At 43.2% G+C, this 19,920-nt stretch overlaps 1 protein-coding gene across 1 annotated transcript; it reads right to left on the bottom strand.

The window, feature by feature from the left end:
• Positions 1-490: 490 nt before the first annotated feature.
• eny2 (ENY2 transcription and export complex 2 subunit) lies at positions 491-5,858 on the bottom strand. Its single transcript, XM_061718217.1, has 5 exons — positions 5,708-5,858; positions 5,517-5,595; positions 3,820-3,890; positions 2,396-2,470; positions 491-1,130 (listed from the first exon to the last, which is right to left on the bottom strand). The coding sequence occupies exons 2-5, from the start codon at positions 5,582-5,584 to the stop codon at positions 1,057-1,059; spliced, it is 288 nt and encodes a 95-aa protein (XP_061574201.1). The 5' UTR covers positions 5,585-5,595; positions 5,708-5,858; the 3' UTR covers positions 491-1,056.
• Between the last annotated feature and the right edge of the window lie 14,062 nt (positions 5,859-19,920).

A 19,920-nucleotide genomic window follows, 5' to 3' on the forward strand; every position in this document is an offset into this window, starting at 1 on the left:
GGAACAGAGATCGTTTTGGGGCCAAACGTTCGCACACCAGTGCCAGTTTGAGGATCAGTTACCCAACATCAAAACTTTTTGGTCGCACCGTAACCGTAACTCTTTTAATTTCACACATTTCCCCCTCGAGGACCTCGAAACCGCTCAGTGGCGAGGTCAAACCAGATTTATCTTTAAATAAACAGGTGATTAAGCAGCACCTGTTTTATGTTTGTTTGTTTGTTCACTACCGCTGCTTGAATAATCCCAAATAATCGAAGTTTAGTGTTTTTTCCATCGGTAAGCCGCGACTGCTATCGTGGCAAATGACTGTTACTTTAATCATCTCCGGCTCAGACTATCCTATTTCCTGCCAGATGTATTTTTTTCCATCTTTGAAGGTACAGATATGAAGCTTTTCAGTCTCCTTTATTGTCACACACGGAAAATGCATTGAAAGTATTAGAGGTACACTGATTAAACTGATACACGCTGATTAAATCCATTCATGTGGACGTTTCTGAGACTTATGCCGCCCACAGATGTTGTTGCAAACCAGGTAGAGCCCCATCGCCCCGGTAACAACTGCACTGTTCAACCGCAGCGCAGCCCTGAGCAGGACGACTGATCTCCCAAACACACGGCTAAACTATTCAGGGTTTGTCCCTCCACCAACAGGATCCAGATGTGCAACCACCCACAGAAGTCCTGTTGGGTCAGAGATGTGTCACTGCATGAAAGGTCCTACTCTATACCAGGCATTTGTTTCATAATCATCATTTTAATATTGAGAAAATGAATGTTTTTCCACTTCAGTTTAATAAATCAAGAACTTTATTTAATCAGCATATCTGATATGCAAAAGATGAACACTTGAGGATGTTAAGTGTATTTGAAAATATTAACTGCAGTGAAGAGAGGCGAACAAATATCTCAACCCATGTCAATTCTGTAGGTTGCTGAAAATGAGAGGTAAAAGTATTATTGAAGATTTAAGCAAATTGCTTAAAAATAGAGTTTAATTCTGTATCACAACAGTACTGATAAGAACTCTGATTGAATGCAGAAGGCCAACACTTATGAGCCATGCTGAGCTAAGAAGGCTCTTATTCTCTGTAGGAGCTCTTTCTTGACGCTGTCTGGCACCAAAGCTGCAAGAACAGAAGACAGACACGAGTTATTACAGTGTTATTAACTGTGACTTCATTAGACCTTCTGATCCTATGCTTAACGGACATGCCTTACTACTAAGGCCCTGTCCCAATACTACCACTACCCCTACTTTTCATCCCTACCCCTAAATTTTGCGCGTTCCCGTGAGGGTAGTGGTGTCCCAATTCCTCTTTTCACCTAGTGGTAGTGAAGAAAACAGGGTAGTGGCTATGAATCTGTCCCTACGGATCGAGGGATTTGTACCGAGAAATATATTTTACTTTCATAATATTCACTCAGTGAATGTACATAATCACTCGTTTTCCCCGTTGTTGCGAAGATCACGCCAGAATAAAGACTGATTTATGGTTCCGCGTTACACCAACACAGAGCCTACGGCGTAGGTTACGTAACCTACGCCGTAGGTTCTGCGTCGATGTTACGCGGTGACGCGCGCCGTACGCCGTACCCTACGCTGTACCCTACGCCGTAGGCTCTGCGTCGATTTAACGTGGACCCATAAATCAGCTCCGGAGCCGGCAGGCAGAAATCTCGAAATTTTCGGAGCAAATTTCTTAACAGGCGTAGCTACAACTGTTAGATTTCATCTATTAAACCAACATTTATCTTCCTAAATGATTTATTTCAGCCAGCGGTAATTCTCAACAGAGCTGCAGGTTTCTCCCCAGGGACAACGGCGCAGGGCGATCACGTCTGTACTCCGGCTGCTGCTGCTCCAAGCCGGCGGCTCTTATCATCTCCGAAAACATCGGGTCAAATTTCTTAACAGGCGTTATTTGGATAAACTGAGCCCAGGTTGGGGATCTTAAAGGTAACTTTTACACCTGAAAAAATATTAAAACTTAATAAAGTGGCATATTAACAGCGCTACAGCTGAAATTAAAACAGCTTTTAGCTCTCAGCTTCCTGATTTTAGGGGTGGTGCTGAAAGTAGGAGTAGGGGGAGTATTGGAACAGGCCCCTGGGAAGATTTCAAGTGCCCTAAAATCTGTCCCTTCATTTTTAGGGGTGGTGATAGTGAGGGAGGGCTAGTGAAAGAAAGTAGGGGGTGTATTGGGATTGGGCCTTCATTAGACCTTCTGATCCTATGCTTAACGGACATGCCTTACTATAACTCTGTCGTGATACAGTGTAAGCTTGATTTTCTAAGCTTTTTGGAAATAGTTATTGCACACTAAAAATAAATATGATACAGTTAGGCTGGTAGCAGCCAAGTCTGTACAGCCAGATCTTTTCAGGTTACCTCTTCCTTTAGGAGTGATTTCTAGAACGAGGTCCTCCACCGTGACATGCTCCAAACCCTTCTCTTTGATGACGTCTGCAAATTAACACATATCTACAGCTTAAAACAGCAGCAAATGCACATTTTAAACATATGCAATCAAAGACAATTCAGCCTCATTTCAGTTTTCAGTCTCTACTTGATGAAAATAAAGTTTTAGCCTTGGTATGTTTGCGTGTTTCGAGACCAATCATAAGTCTGATGGTGAGATTAGTGTTGAGGCAAGACCGCCTGTATATTTAAACAGTGAATGAAGCATTCTGAATGCTTGCATGATGGAGTTTTACAGGTTATTCTCATACACAGTGAGGATTTCAATGGAACAACAATCAAGGGAATGTTAGGAGTAGTTCATTATTGCTCAAAATAAAAAAGGACTTGGACAGATGAAGTAAACTCCAACTTTTATCTAACTTGGCTGCAACTGTACAGTCAGAATAAAAGATCTGTCTGGTAATCAACCCCCAGGCCGGGTTTCCTCCAAATTAAACTGTCAATATGTTTTACTGGAAAAGCAAGAATCAATTTCAACCACACACAAAAAAAAGAAAAAAAAAACCCAGTGGAAAGAGTGCACTTGAAAACCTTTCTCAACCTTCATCTGTCACCAGATTCAGATCCAACGATGCTCGGCTTGATACTGAACAGAGCACAGATAACCACCTGTCCATTTGGAGTATGAAACGCACGCATGAATACGTTACAACCCTCAGCTGCCTCACGTATGTCTTCACTCATGCTGCGGCCGCTGCCTGGAGGAAATACTGCTGCTATCACTAAAGCTGAAACAATCCCAGAAAAAAGTCCCTTACATTTGCACTCCTCTCTTATCAATTCATCTTCTTAATTTCAGCCAAAAATTAAACCATACTCAAGTTGGCATCACATCTGGATGTATGTAGGACATGGATTAGAAAACAAAATATACTGTACATACATCGACCACAGCATGTAATAATAATTACCTTTTGCAGTAGAAGTACGTTGAACAACAGAGATAACTGAGAAATTAATTCTGTAACAGATCAGTCTTCGGTTCGCTGTTTTCTTTTCTTCCGCCTCAATTTCAAACACAAAACATTAACTTGGTTCCTAATGCAGGTGCCATTGCACAGATTGTCAGTGCTCATTGATCATGGCGTTGCATCTGATCGCTGCAAGCATGAGTTTGAACATGGATCAGCAACAGTCACCCGCGCCGACAGTTATAGCAGGTTCATTTACTTTATGATCATGTGTTAAGATGAATCCGAGAGACTGTGTCAGTAACTGCAGTGAACTCCCCTCACCAAGTCCTTATCAGGTTCTCCTGTCCATCACTTCTTTTGCATGTCTTTTAACAACTGTACCGCATCATTTAAAAAAAAAAAAAATCAACCTCTTACCTCTGCATTGGGCCTTCATCTGGTCCTTCCACCCACACTCAGTGAGCTTCGCTCTCAGCAGCTCCTTCAGTCTGTCCAGGACATAAAACAATAAGAATAGACACGTGTCCCTGCGTACTCATGAATTTATGCAACGGTTAGGTTTTTTTGTTTTTTTTTATGATGCACTGACTGGAGAGCACTTTTAATTTCGTTGTACATAGTTATAATGACAATAAAGATCTATCTATCTATCTATCTATCTATCTATCTATCTATCTATCTATCTATCTATAGTCACTTTAACATTTTTTAATAATCTGGTTATTTTTCCTATCAAACATGTACACGTTAACTGGGATGTTGAGACATGGTGACAGATCTGTACCGGGGGCTGCACAGACGAGTCGACAGGTTGATTTTACTGACTTTTTACACCCTGTGCTGACTGGGAAACCCGTCATATTCATCCATATTCCCTCCATAAAAAACGTGCTGCAGTGATGAGCCCACAGTCGGCACGCATTTCTGCATTTGGCCAAGCTGTGCTGAAGACATCTGGCTCTTCCATCTCCCAGTAGGCCAAGCGAGAGGATTTTCTCTCTTTCCAGAAATACTATCATATAGGGCAGGTCCAAATACCATTTTATGGGTTCTGCAGCTTCGGCAGAGGATTACAACAAATATTTAGAGCTTTAGTAGCGGTGGTGGGGGGTGAGAACACAAGTTACTGATTTACACAGGTGAAGATTTTATTACATTATTATTTCCACAATTTAACAGTGCAATAAAAATTAGAAAATGCTGAAAACTCTATTTTGTAGTTTGGCTGTCTGCAACAGGAAGAAAAAGACAGACAAAAACTGAAAACCAGATGTTCAATTATTGGTTTCTGGCCCTCTGATCATGTAAAGGCATCCAACTTGATGCCTTTATTTTCTTGCCAGTAAAACAGAATTAAAAGAAAAGAAAAACAAAAAACAACATGTCATGTCATAGACCATAAACAGCTTTAAATATATATTTCTGTAGTGTACAAGTCGAGCTGTCAGCATTGAGGTAGTAAAGCGCAACCGCTGCACTAAAGATGACCATTGCTTGCTTTTCAACGTTAACTGGCCTTTCATCATTAACAATTTAACCTAATTCTCTTTTTTTCTCTCCTTTCCTAATTGCTTCTTACCAATTTTATTTCATGCATCTGTTTTGCTCATGTGTTTGATTTTTTATCTTTGTTAAAATGATTTTTATGCATGGTATTAACCATTAACATGTGTGCAGACAAGGTAAAAAATAAAATACATAAAATAAAATAAAATGATTTTTATGATCTTCATAAAAGATTACTCGATATTTACTTAATATCTGATTATTAAATGATTGCAAAGGTCGAAACTATTTATACAGCTCCAAAAACAAAACAAAAAAACAATACACAGAAGTAGAGCTTGTCTAGGAATATTTATTTTGCCTTTTTAATTATATTAAAGTGTAGTATTAGCCCTAAGCAACAGGCTTTATCAATCCGTTTTACGCTGTATTTCTTACATTTGGCTTTTATTACATGTTCTTTTTGATGCAACTTTAAAAACACTGAGTTTAGAGAAAATACCTTAGTAAGAAATGTGTTTATTGTTAAAGACACTGAGCTAAAACAGAAGTGTTACAGTTTACAGTCACAGACCTAAGTTAATACTGTTATATGTGTTTAAACTGACCTCTCTCTTTCCCCCATCTCTGTCAGCTTCTGGTTTACTGACGCTTTCAGCCTGGTTTCTTTATTCATCCTGTTTCCCCCTGAGAATAAAAACAAGAAAACATCAAGCGAGGCAAAGTAAAACACAAGTATTTAACACCGTCGGTGGTAAAAGTGTGAGAAGCGGCTGATCTCAGATCAGAGTTTACTCACAATCAGTTCTTTCTGCCGTCGATGTTTAAGCGTGATGCTGCTTACTCGTTACTAAAATACAAAGGACATTTAAGTTTTAAAACTTAAAAACTTTATACTCATTTACTGTAACTAGGAGACGGAAGAAACCACGTGGTTATCAGATGTAACATTCCGAGCGGAAACACGGCTCCTTCAATGGTTCCTAGGCCTTTTTTGACTGCACTACTCCACCAGGCCACGCGGTGGCAGTGTTGGTTAATCCGTCAGATCCATTGGCTGTTTCTGATTATGAAAACAATATAAAAGACAAACAGTTCTGCTTAAAAACAAGTTTTCCCAGCTTTTATACAAAAATTATATCAACTCACTTTTGTTGGCTGCTTTGCTGAAACAAAATAGCTTTATTGTCCCTTCTCCACCCTCGTGTCCCTTGTCTCCCAGTCTGGTTCAGAAAATAATAAATGATTGAAACACTGACTACAAGATGCCCACGTCCTGTGGCAGCAAAACAACTCCTGCCTGTCTCTGGGAATGGAATAAAAAATAAAAAATAAATAATTTATCGCCATCCCACTGGGTCTTAAGGGCAAACAAGACCACTTTGGCCTCATGTGTCGATAATAAATTGTTGTGGAAGTCTTTCCAGTGGCTTGTTGAGATACAGTTTCATGAACCACAGTCATTCTTCCATGCTCTTCTCAGGCAGAAGAGTCTTTCATCTGGCAACCCATCCAAACAAATCATACCTGTTCAGTCTTCTTCTTAACAGTGCTTTAACATTCAATATACAGACTGAAGGCTGTACGATCTGAGGTGTAATTCTTAGCTTTGTGTCTGTTTTTCTGACCCTTGCACAGACTGACTTTGGGATAAATTTGCTGTGACAACCAGTCCTAAGAAGATTGGCAACTGTCATGAATATTTTACACTTGTAGGCAAACTTTCCCAGTAGAATGTTGAACTCAGACTTCTTTGAAAATGGTTTTATGAACCCTTCTAGATTGACGTCACGGTGCTAAAATCAAAGCTGATGCCTTTCCCTCTTGACATTAAGACACACCTGAACCCTCCATCTCTCTCTCTCAAGGTTAAAGTAAAAGCTCATCCAGCTTGAATAGCCCTGGAGAAACTAAAAGGTGATCTTACAAGACTAAAATAAGGTATTTATTTATTTATTTTCTTGCCTTGCAGCAGCTATCTTTGGTCTTTAAGCCCCCTGCAGGATTAGGTGGACACTGTCCCAGCTGCACACCCTGCACTTGTCTGTGGATGCTTCTCTGCAGCAGGTCCTCGGAAGCTTATGAAGGAATACAGTTGCAACAAGTAACAAAATAAATCAAATTAAAGCTGCAAGCAGCGATGAACGGGCCCTCGCACTCACGGCCACCGCCCCCATAAGCATATCAGAAACGAGACCACCCACGACTTCCTATGTCAAACCATTCAAAAGTTATAGCAGAAAAAAGGGACAACCAATCAGAAGAAGGGGCGGGGCTAATTAAGGCCAACGAAGCTTAAGGACTCATTACAGAGTCCCATGACACCACCCACGACTTACTATGTCAAACCATTCAAAAGTTATAGCAGAAAAAAGGGACAACCAATCAGAAGAAGGGGCGGGGCTAATTAAGGCCAATGAAGGTCAAGGACTCCATAAAGAATCTGATGACCCCACCCAGGACTCCCTATGTCAAACCATTCCAATGTTATAGCAGAAAATCGGGACAACCAATCAGAAGAAGGGGCGGGGCTAATTAAGGCCAACGAAGCTTAAGGACTCATTACAGAGTCCCATGACACCACCCACGACTTCCTATGTCAAACCATTCAAAAGTTATGGCAGATAAAAGTATTCTAGGGGGCGCTGTTGAGCCGTTAGGCCACGCCCATTAATGCAAACCATGAAATATCAAATTTATCGCCAAGTCTGGCTTGCATGCAAAATTTGGTGACTTTTGGAGAACTATCAAATATGGACCAATCACATGAAGGGGGGACACGCCTTTTGGCGTCTAGCGTCGCCACGGTAACACTTTTGAAAGAGAAAAGTAATGCGTGGTCTCGCAGGATGTAGACGCACATTTTGATGTATAACACACCTGGGTGCACGTTACGGTTCGGGCTGAATTAACTGCCGAAGGAATGGCATAAATTTCGCCAAAATGACACAATTTATTCAAAATGGCCGACTTCCTGTTCGGTTTCGGCCATGGTGCCAAGAGACTTTTCTTTTAGTTGTGACATGATACAGGTGTGTAGCGATTTTCGTGCATGTACGTCAAACCGTATTGTGGGGCTTGAGGCACAAAGTTTTCTAGGGGGCGCTGTTGAGCCATTTTGCCACGCCCATTAATGTAAACCATGAAATATCAAATTTATCGCCAGGCCTGTCTTACATGCCAAATTTGGTGCCTTTTGGGGAACTATCAAATATGGACCAATCAGATGAAGGGGGGGTCCGCTTGTTGGCGTCTAGCGTCGCCACGGTAACACTTTTGAAAGAGAAAAGTAATGCGTGTAGTCGCAGGATGGAGACGCACATTTTGATGTATAACACATCTGGGTTCACGATACGGTTCGGGCTGAATTAACTCTCGAAGGAATGGCATATATTGCTCCAAAATTACGCAATTAATTCAGAATGTTCAAAATGGCCGACTTCCTGTTCGGTTTCGGCCATGGCGCCAAGAGACTTTTCTTTTAGTTGCGACATGATACAGGTGTGTACCGATTTTCGTTCATGTACGTCAAACCGTATTATGGGGCTTGAGGCGCAAAGTTTTTTCTGTCTGAACCAACCAGATGAAGGGTGGCCGCGCTTTTTGGCGTCTAGCGTCGCCACGGTAACGCTTTTGAAAGAGAAAAGTAATGCGTGTAGTCGCAGGATGGAGACGCACATTTTGATGTATAACACACTTGGGTGCACGTTACGGTTCGGGCTGAATTAACTTTCGAAGGAATGGCATAAATTTCGCCAAAATGACACAACTAATTCAAAATGGCCGACTTCCTGTTCGGTTTCGGGCATGACGCCAAGAGACTTTTCTTTCAGTTGCGCCATGATACAGGTGTGTACCGATTTTCGTGCGTGTACGACATACCGCATTCTGGGGCTTGAGGCACAAAGTTTTCCGGGGGGCGCTGTTGAGCCATTTTGGCACGCCCATTAATGCAAACCATTAAATATCAAATTTTTCGCCAGGCCTGACTTGCATGCAAAATTTGGTGACTTTTTGGGCACCTTTAGGGGGGCAAAAAGGCCCTCCTTTCGTCAGAAGAAAAAGAAAGAAAGAAAGAAAAAATTCCTACAGATACAATAGGGCCTTCGCACTGAAGGTGCTCGGGCCCTAATAATGAGCTTCTGAGAAAGCGCAGCCTTAAAATTGGTTTTCCAGGGAGATGGAATTCAAAATTAAAGCTGCAAGCAGCGATGAACGGGCCCTCGCACTCACGGCCACCGCCCCCCATAAGCGTATCAGAAATGACACCACCCACGACTCTCTATGTCAAACCATTCAAAAGTTATAGCAGAAAATAGGGACAACCAATCAGAAGGAGGGGCGTGGCTAATTCTGGCCAATGAAGGTCAAGGACTCCATACAGAATCTGATGACACCACCCACGACTCTCTATGTCAAACCATTCCAAAGTTATAGCAGAAAATCGGGACAACCAATCAGAAAAAGGGGCGGGGCTAATTAAGGCCAACGAAGCTTAAGGACTCATTACAGAGTCCCATGACACCACCCACAACTTCCTATGTCAAACAATTAAAAAGTTATAGCAGAAAAAAGGGACAACCAATCAGAAGAAGGAGCGGGGCTAATTCAGGCCAACGAAGCTTAAGGACTCATTACAGAGTCCCATGACACCACCCACAACTTCCTATGTCAAACCATTCAAAAGTTATGGCAGAGAAAAGTATTCTAGGGGGCGCTGTTGAGCCGTTAGGCCACGCCCATTAATGCAAACCATGAAATATCAAATTTATCGCCAAGTCTGGCTTGCATGCAAAATTTGGTGACTTTTGGAGAACTATCAAATATGGACCAATCAGATGAAGGGGGGGTGCACTTGTTGGCGTCTAGCGTCGCCACGGTAACGCTTTTGAAAGAGAAAAGTAATGCGTGGTGTTGCAGGATGGAGACGCACATTTTGATGTATAACACACCTGGGTGCACGTTACGGTTCGGGCTGAATTAACTGCCGAAGGAATGGCATAAATTTCGCCAAAATGACACAATTTATTCAAAATGGCCGACATCCTGTTCGGTTTCGGCCATGGCTCCAAGAGACTTTTCTTTAAGTTTTTCCATAATACAGGTGTGTAGCGATTTTCGTGCATGTACGTCAAACCGTATTGTGGGGCTTGAGGCACAAAGTTTTCCGGGGGGCGCTGTTGAGCCATTTTGCCACGCCCATTAATGCAAACCATGAAATATCAAATTTATCGCCAGGCCTGGCTTGCATGCCAAGTTTGGTGCCTTTTGGGGAACTATCAAATATGGACCAATCAGATGAAGGGGGGGTGCGCTTGTTGGCGTCTAGCGTCGCCACGGTAACACTTTTGAAAGAGAAAAGTAATGCGTGTAGTCGCAGGATGGAGACGCACATTTTGATGTATAACACATCTGGGTTCACGATACGGTTCGGGCTGAATTAACTCTCGAAGGAATGGCATAAATTGCGCCAAAATGACACAATTTATTCAAAATGGCCGACTTCCTGTTCGGTTTCGGGCATGACGCCAAGAGACTTTTCTTTAAGTTGTCCCATGATACAGGTGTGTACCGATTTTCGTGCATGTACGTCAAACCGTATCGTGGGGCTTGAGGCACAAAGTTTTCAAGGGGGCGCTGTTGAGCCATTTTGCCACGCCCATTAATGCAAACCATTAAATATAAAATTTTTCGCCAGGCCTGACTTGGGTGCAAAATTTGGTGACTTTTTGGGCATGTTAAGGGGGGCAAAAAGGCCATCACTTTGTCAGAAGAAAAATAATAATAATAATTAAAGCTGCAAGCAGCAATGAACGGGCCCTCGCACTCACGTCAACCGCCCCCCATAAGCATATCAGAAATGACACCACCCACGACTTCCTATGTCAAACCCTTCAAAAGTTATAGCAGAAAAAAGGGACGACCAGTCAGAAGAAGGGGCGGGGCTAATTCAGGGCAAAGAAGATCAAGGACTCATTACAGAGTCCCATGACACCACCCACGACTCTCTATGTCAAAACATTCAAAAGTTATAGCAGAAAATAGGGACAACCAATCAGAAAAAGGGACTGGGCTAATTGTCACCAATTATGGTCAAGGACTCAATGCCGAGTCCCATGACACCACCCACGACTCTCTATGTCAAACCTTTCAAAAGTTATGTCAGAAAAAAGTATTCTAGGGGGCGCTGTTGAGCCGTGAGGACACGCCCATTAATGCAAACCATGAAAAAAAAAATCTGATCACTCAAATGAACGACGATCATACAGTACAGCTGTATCTCATGGTCCAGAATGTATGATATTATATTAATCTATTATACCATATTATATTACATGTTGTTATTTCATATTAGCGTACCCAGTAATATAGCATATTGTATTATTGCATTGTATGTTGCTTCATTTCATATATTTTTGACTGTATTATATTGTAAAATTATATATCATAGCGATTGCATTATTATATAATTTCAATTTATAACACTAATATACAATTCCTCACACACACACTCCTTCCAAATGTTTCTTTTTTTTCTCCATTATGACAATTGTATGCTGTCATCCGTTATGTTTTTTGTTTTTAAGCTTGTTATGTCTGTTATTCAAATATATTAATACATTCATTAATATGCTATACTGTATTTTGTATTGTGTATATTGTGTGTGTGTGTGTGTGTGTGTGTGTGTGTGTGTGTGTGTGTGTGTATATATATATATATATATATATATATATATATATATATATATATATATATATATATATATATATATATGTGTGTGTGTGTGTGTGTTTGTGTGTGTGTATACCTGAAGTGTGACTACCTGCAGAACGTATTTTAGCATGAAAGCTTGCATATTTAACGTACATCAAGCATCCTGTATCATAGCTACATGTCTGCCGTTTGTAACAAAGCAAACCGCGTGAAAATCGGTTGAAAATCAAGTGAGTTATAGTTATTTTACTTATGCAGACACCTCCTTCCACAATAGAAGTGAACGCTCTAGAGTTAAAGCGATACCGATCCAAGATGGCGGCCACGCCCGACGTTCTCAGGCAGTCAATGCGGCGCCTCGACCAAGATGGCGGCCGCGCTGAACATCAGCCCCTCCCCCCGCGGGAGCTGCGCGCGCAAACTCCACTCAAATTCAAAAGTTATGGCAGAAAATCGGGACAACCAATCAGAAGAAGGGGAAAGAGAAAAGTAATGTGCGTCGTCACAGGACAGAGACGAACATTTTGATGTAAAAAAAACACAAAAATTGCTGACAAAAATTTTGGCATATCAAGCCAGGCTTGAACTCTCGACCTCTGGCAGCAAAGACCGCAATAATCTGGCTGAGCTAAGTCTCAGCTATTCCTTTTATTTGACCTAGTGGCTTAGGACAGACCAACATAGCGATAGAATGTCTGGAACTTTTTTTTTCCTAATTTTTTAAATATTTGTAAGTTATAAATATTAGTAAAACCCTACTATTTAAATTATTACTTTTTCTGTAACCATTCTGCCAAGGTTGTAACCGGGCTGAGCCGGGAATATTTCTGAAGTCACCACATTACAGGGAGCTGATTGGTCGGGGGGCGGGGCCGTCATCACCCTACTCGCCACTGATTGGTCGGGGGGCGGCGCCGTCATCACCCTACTCGCCACTGATTGGTCGGGGGGCGGGGCCGCCATCACCCTACTCGCCACTGATTGGTCAGGGGGCGGGGCCGGCAGACGTTTGAATCAGGAAGCGGGAGTCAGCGCGAGAGCGACTGGCGGCTCGCGGCAATTTAATTATAAAAAAAGGACAACCAATCAGAAGAAGGGGCGGGGCTAATTCAGGCCAATGAAGGTCAAGGACTCCATAAAGAATCTGATGACACCACCCACGACTCTCTATGTCAAACCATTCAAAAGTTATAGCAGAAAATCGGGACAACCAATCAGAAGAAGGGGCGGGGCTAATTAAGGCCAACGAAGCTTAAGGACTCATTACAGAGTCCCATGACACCACCCACGACTCTCTATGTGAAACCATTCAAAAGTTATGGCAGAGAAAAGTATTCTAGGGGGCGCTGTTGAGCCGTTAGGCCACGCCCATTAATGGAAACCATGAAATATCACATTTATCGCTAGGCCTGGCTTGCATGCAAATTTTGGTGACTTTTGGAGAACTATCAAATATGGACCAATCAGATGAAGAGTGGGTGCGCTTTTTCGCGTCTAGCGTCGCCACGGTAACACTTTTGAAAGAGAAAAGTAATGCGTGGTGTCGCACGATGGAGATGCACATTTTGGTGTATAACACACCTGGGTGCACGTTACGGTTCGGGCTGAATTAACTGCCGAAGGAATGGCATAAATTTCGCCAAAATTACACAATTAATTCAAAATGGCTGACTTCCTGTTCGGTTTCGGCCATGGCTCCAAGAGACTTTTCTTTAAGTTGCGACATGATACAGGTGTGTATCGATTTTCGTGCATGTACGTCAAACCGTATTGTGGGGCTTGAGGCACAAAGTTTTCCGGGGGGCGCTGTTGAGCCATTTTGCCACGCCCATTAATGCAAACCATGAAATATCAAATTTATCGCCAGGCCTGGCTTGCATGCCAAATTTGGTGCCTTTTGGGGAACTATCAAATATGGACCAATCAGATGAAGGGGGGGTGCGCTTGTTGGCGTCTAGCGTCACTACGGTAACACTTTCGAAAGAGAAAAGTAATGCGTGTAGTCGCAGGATGGAGACGCACATTTTGATGTATAACACATCTGGGTTCACGATACGGTTCGGGCTGAATTAACTCTCGAAGGAATGGCATATATTGCTCCAAAATTACGCAATTAATTCAGAATGTTCAAAATGGCCGACTTCCTGTTCGGTTTCGGCCATGGCGCCAAGAGACTTTTCTTTTAGTTGCGACATGATACAGGTGTGTACCGATTTTCGTTCATGTACGTCAAACCATATTATGGGGCTTGAGGCACAAAGTTTTTTCTGTTGAACCAATCAGATGATGGGTGGGCGCGCTTTTTGGCGTCTAGCGTCGCCACGGTAACACTTTTGAAAGAGAAAAGTAATGCGTGTTGTCGCAGGATGGAGACGCACATTTTGATGTATAACACACTTGGGGGCACGTTACGGTTCGGGCTGAATTAACTTTCGAAGGAATGGCATAAATTTCGCCAAAATGACACGACTAATTCAAAATGGCCGACATCCTGTTCGGTTTCGGGCATGACCCCAAGAGACTTTTGTTTAAGTTGTCCCATGATACAGGTGTGTACCGATTTTCGTGCATGTACGTCAAACCGTATCGTGGGGCTTGAGGCACAAAGTTTTCAAGGGGGCGCTGTTGAGCCATTTTGCCACGCCCATTAATGCAAACCTTTAAATATCAAATTTTTCGCCAGGCCTGACTAGGGTGCAAAATTTGGTGACTTTTTGGGCATGTTAAGGGGGGCAAAAAGGCCTTCACTTTGTCAGGAAAATAATAATAATAATTAAAGCTGCAAGCAGCGATGAACGGGCCCTCGCACTCACGGCCACCACCCCCCATAAGCATATGAGAAACGATACCACCCACGACTTCCTATGTCAAACCATTCAAAAGTTATAGCAGAAAAAAGGAACAACCAATTAGAAGAAGGGGCGGGGCTAATTCAGGCCAATGAAGGTCAAGGACTCCATACAGAATCTGATGACACCACCCACGACTCTCTATGTCAAACCATTCCAAAGTTATAGCAGAAAATCGGAACAACCAATCAGAAGAAGGGGCGGGGCTAATTAAGGCCAACAAAGCTTAAGAACTCATTACAGATTCCCATGACCCCACCCACGACTCCCTATGTCAAACCATTCCAAAGTTATAGCAGAAAATCGGGACAACCAATCAGAAGAAGGGGCGGGGCTAATTAAGGCCAACGAAGCTTAAGAACTCATTACAGATTCCCATGACACCACCCACGACTCCCTATGTCAAACCATTCCAAAGTTATAGCAGAAAAAAGGGACAACCAATCAGAAGAAGGGGCGGGGCTAATTCTGGCCAATGAAGGTCAATGACTCATTACAGAGTCCCATGACACCACCCAGGACTCTCTATGTCAAACCATTCCAATGTTATAGCAGAAAATCGGGACAACCAATCAGAAGAAGGGGCGGGGCTAATTAAGGCCAACGAAGCTTAAGGACTCATTACAGAGTCCCATGACACCACCCACAACTTCCTATGTCAAACCATTCAAAAGTTATGGCAGATAAAAGTATTCTAGGGGGCGCTGTTGAGCCGTTAGGCCACGCCCATTAATGCAAACCATGAAATATCAAATTTATCGCCAAGTCTGGCTTGCATGCAAAATTTTGTGACTTTTGGAGAACTATCAAATATGGACCAATCACATGAAGGGGGGGGCGCACCTTTTGGCGTCTAGCGTCGCCACGGTAACACTTTTGAAAGGGAAAAGTAATGCGTGTAGTCGCAGGATGTAGACGCACATTTTGATGTATAACACACCTGGGTGCACGTTACGGTTCGGGCTGAATTAACTGCCGAAGGAATGGCATAAATTTTGCCAAAATGACACAATTTATTCAAAATGGCCGACATCCTGTTCGGTTTCGGCCATGGCTCCAAGAGACTTTTCTTTAAGTTGTGCCATGATACAGGTGTGTAGCGATTTTCGTGCATGTACGTCAAACCGTATTGTGGGGCTTGAGGCACAAAGTTTTCCGGGGGGCGCTGTTGAGCCATTTTGCCACGCCCATTAATGCAAACCATGAAATATCAAATTTATCGCCAGGCCTGGCTTGCATGCCAAATTTGGTGCCTTTTGGGGAACTATCAAATATGGACCAATCAGATGAAGGGGGGGTGCGCTTTTTGGCTTCTAGCGTCGCCACGGTAACACTTTTGAAAGAGAAAAGTAATGCGTGTAGTCGCAGGATGGAGACGCACATTTTGATGTATAACACACCTGGGTTCACGATACGGTTCGGGCTGAATTAACTCTCGAAGGAATGGCATAAATTGCGCCAAAGTGACACGATTAATTCAAAATGGCCGACTTCCTGTTCGGTTTCGGGCATTACTCCAAGAGACTTTTCTTTAAGTTGTGCAATGATACAGGTGTGTACTGATTTTCGTGCATGTAGGTCAAACCGTATCGTGGGGCTTGAGGCACAAAGTTTTCCGGGGGGCGCTGTTGAGCCATTTTGCCACGCCCATTAATGCAAACCATAAAATATCAAATTTTTCGCCAGGCCTGGTTTGCGTGCAAAATTTGGTGACTTTTTGGGCACGTTTAGGGGGGCAAAAAGGCCCTCCTTTCGTCAGAAAAATAATAATAATAATAATTAAAGCTGCAAGCAGCGATGAACGGGCCCTCGCACTCACGTCCACCGCCCCCCATAAGCATATCAGAAATGACACCACCCACGACTCTCTATGTCAACCCATTCAAAAGTTATAGTAGAAAAAAGGAACAACCAATCAGAGGAAGGGGCGGGGCTAATTCAGGCCAATGAAGGTCAAGGAATCATTACAGAGTCCCATGACACCACCCACAACTTCCTATGTCAAACCATTCAAAAGTTATGGCAGAGAAAAGTATTCTAGGCGGCGCTGTTGAGCCGTTAGGCCACGCCCATTAATGCAAACCATTAAATATCAAATGTATCACCAGGCCTGGCTTGCATGCAAAATTTGGTGACTTTTGGAGAACTATCAAATATGGACCAATCAGATGAAGGGGACGAGCGCTTTTTCACGTCTAGCGTCGCCACGGTAACACTTTTGAAAGAGAAAAGTAATGTGCGTCGTCGCAGGAAAGAGACGCACATCTTGATGTAAAAAAAACACAAAATTTGCTTACAAAATTTTCAGCATCCTGCCAGGCTCGAACTCCCAACCACCTGCACCAAAGATCGCAATGATCTGGTTGAGCTATATCTCAGCTGATACCTCACATTGACTTACTGGCTTATGACAGACCAAGATAGCGATATAATGTCTGGAACTTTTTTTTCCAAATTTTTTAAATATTTGTAAGGTATAAATATTAGTAAAACACTACTATTTTATTATTACTTTTTCTGTAACCATTCCACCGCGGTTCTAACCGGGCTGAGCACGGGACTATTTCTAACGTCACCACATTACAACAGCTGATTGGTGGGGGGGCGGGGCCGTCATCACCCTACTCGCCACTGATTGGTCGGGGGGCGGGGCCGTCATCACCCTACTCGCCACTGATTGGTCGGGGGGCGGGGCCGGCAGACGTTTGAATCAGGAAGCGGGAGTCAAACCATTAAAAAGTTATAGTAGAAAAAAGGGACAACCAATCAGAAGAAGGGGCGGGGCTAATTAAGGCCAACGAAGCTTAAGGACTCATTACTGAGTCCCATGACACCACCCACAACTTCCTATGTCAAACCATTCAAAAGTTATGGCAGATAAAAGTATTCTAGGGGGCGCTGTTGAGCCGTTAGGCCACGCCCATTAATGCAAACCATTAAATATCAAATGTATCACCAGGCCTGGCTTGCATGCAAAATTTGGTGACTTTTGGAGAACTATCAAATATGGACCAATCAGATGAAGGGGACGAGCGCTTTTTCACGTCTAGCGTCGCCACGGTAACACTTTTGAAAGAGAAAAGTAATGTGCGTCGTCGCAGGAAAGAGACGCACATCTTGATGTAAAAAAAACACAAAATTTGCTTACAAAATCTTCAGCATCCTGCCAGGCTCGAACTCCCAACCACCGGCACCAAAGAATGCAATGATCTGGTTGAGCTATATCACAGCTGATACCTCACATTGACTTACTGGCTTATGACAGACCAAGATAGCGATATAATGTCTGGAACTTTTTTTTCCAAATTTTTTAAATATTTGTAAGGTATAAATATTAGTAAAACACTACTATTTTATTATTACTTTTTCTGTAACCATTCCACCGCGGTTCTAACCGGGCTGAGCACGGGACTATTTCTAACGTCACCACATTACAACAGCTGATTGGTGGGGGGGCGGGGCCGTCATCACCCTACTCGCCACTGATTGGTCGGGGGGCGGGGCCGTCATCACCCTACTCGCCACTGATTGGTCGGGGGGCGGGGCCGGCAGACGTTTGAATCAGGAAGCGGGAGTCAAACCATTAAAAAGTTATAGTAGAAAAAAGGGACAACCAATCAGAAGAAGGGGCGGGGCTAATTAAGGCCAACGAAGCTTAAGGACTCATTACTGAGTCCCATGACACCACCCACAACTTCCTATGTCAAACCATTCAAAAGTTATGGCAGATAAAAGTATTCTAGGGGGCGCTGTTGAGCCGTTAGGCCACGCCCATTAATGCAAACCATTAAATATCAAATGTATCACCAGGCCTGGCTTGCATGCAAAATTTGGTGACTTTTGGAGAACTATCAAATATGGACCAATCAGATGAAGGGGACGAGCGCTTTTTCACGTCTAGCGTCGCCACGGTAACACTTTTGAAAGAGAAAAGTAATGTGCGTCGTCGCAGGAAAGAGACGCACATCTTGATGTAAAAAAAACACAAAATTTGCTTACAAAATCTTCAGCATCCTGCCAGGCTCGAACTCCCAACCACCGGCACCAAAGAATGCAATGATCTGGTTGAGCTATATCACAGCTGATACCTCACATTGACTTACTGGCTTAGGACAGACCAAGATAGCGATATAATGTCTGGAACTTTTTTTTCCAAATTTTTTAAATATTTGTAAGGTATAAATATTAGTAAAACACTACTATTTTATTATTACTTTTTCTGTAACCATTCCACCGCGGTTCTAACCGGGCTGAGCACGGGACTATTTCTAACGTCACCACATTACAACAGCTGATTGGTCGGGGGGCGGGGCCGTCATCACCCTACTCGCCACTGATTGGTCGGGGGGCGGGGCCGTCATCACCCTACTCGCCACTGATTGGTCGGGGGGCGGGGCCGGCAGACGTTTGAATCAGGAAGCGGGAGTCAAACCATTAAAAAGTTATAGCAGAAAAAAGGGACAACCAATCAGAAGAAGGGGCGGGGCTCATTAAGGCCAACGAAGCTTAAGGACTCATTACTGGGTCCCATGACACCACCCACAACTTCCTATGTCAAACCATTCAAAAGTTATGGCAGATAAAAGTATTCTAGGGGGCGCTGTTGAGCCGTTAGGCCACGCCCATTAATGCAAACCATGAAATATCAAATGTATCGCCAAGTCTGACTTGCATGCAAAATTTGGTGACTTTTGGAGAACTATCAAATATGGACCAATCAGATGAAGGGGGGGCGCGCCTTTTGGTGTCTAGCGTCGCCACGGTAACACTTTTACAGGAGTGGAAGAGAAAAGTAATGCGTGGTGTTGCAGGATGTAGACGTACATTTTGATGTATAACACACCTGGGTGCACGTTACGGTTCGGGCTGAATTAACTGCCGAAGGAATGGCATAAATTTCGCCAAAATTACACAATTTATTCAAAATGGCCGACATCCTGTTCGGTTTCGGCCATGGCTCCAAGAGACTTTTCTTTAAGTTGTGCCATGATACAGGTGTGTAGCGATTCTCGTGCATGTACGTCAAACCGTATTGTGGGGCTTGAGGCACAAAGTTTTCCGGGGGGCGCTGTTGAGCCATTTTGCCACGCCCATTAATGCAAACCATGAAATATCAAATTTATCTCCAGGCCTGGCTTGCGTGCCAAATTTGGTGCCTTTTGGGGAACTATCAAATATGGACCAATCAGATGAAGGGGGGGTGCGCTTGTTGGTGTCTAGCGTCGCCACGGTAACACTTTTCAAAGAGAAAAGTAATGCGTGTAGTCGCAGGATGGAGACGCACATTTTGATGTATAACACATCTAGGTTCACGATACGGTTCGGGCTGAATTAACCCTCGAAGGAATGGCATATATTGCTCCAAAATTACGCAATTAATTCGGAATGTTCAAAATGGCCGACTTCCTGTTCGGTTTCGGCCATGGCGCCAAGAGACTTTTCTTTTAG

The sequence above is a fragment of the Cololabis saira genome, chromosome 3, assembly GCF_033807715.1.
Source record: "Cololabis saira isolate AMF1-May2022 chromosome 3, fColSai1.1, whole genome shotgun sequence".
Classification (NCBI taxonomy): Eukaryota; Metazoa; Chordata; class Actinopteri; order Beloniformes; family Belonidae; genus Cololabis; species Cololabis saira.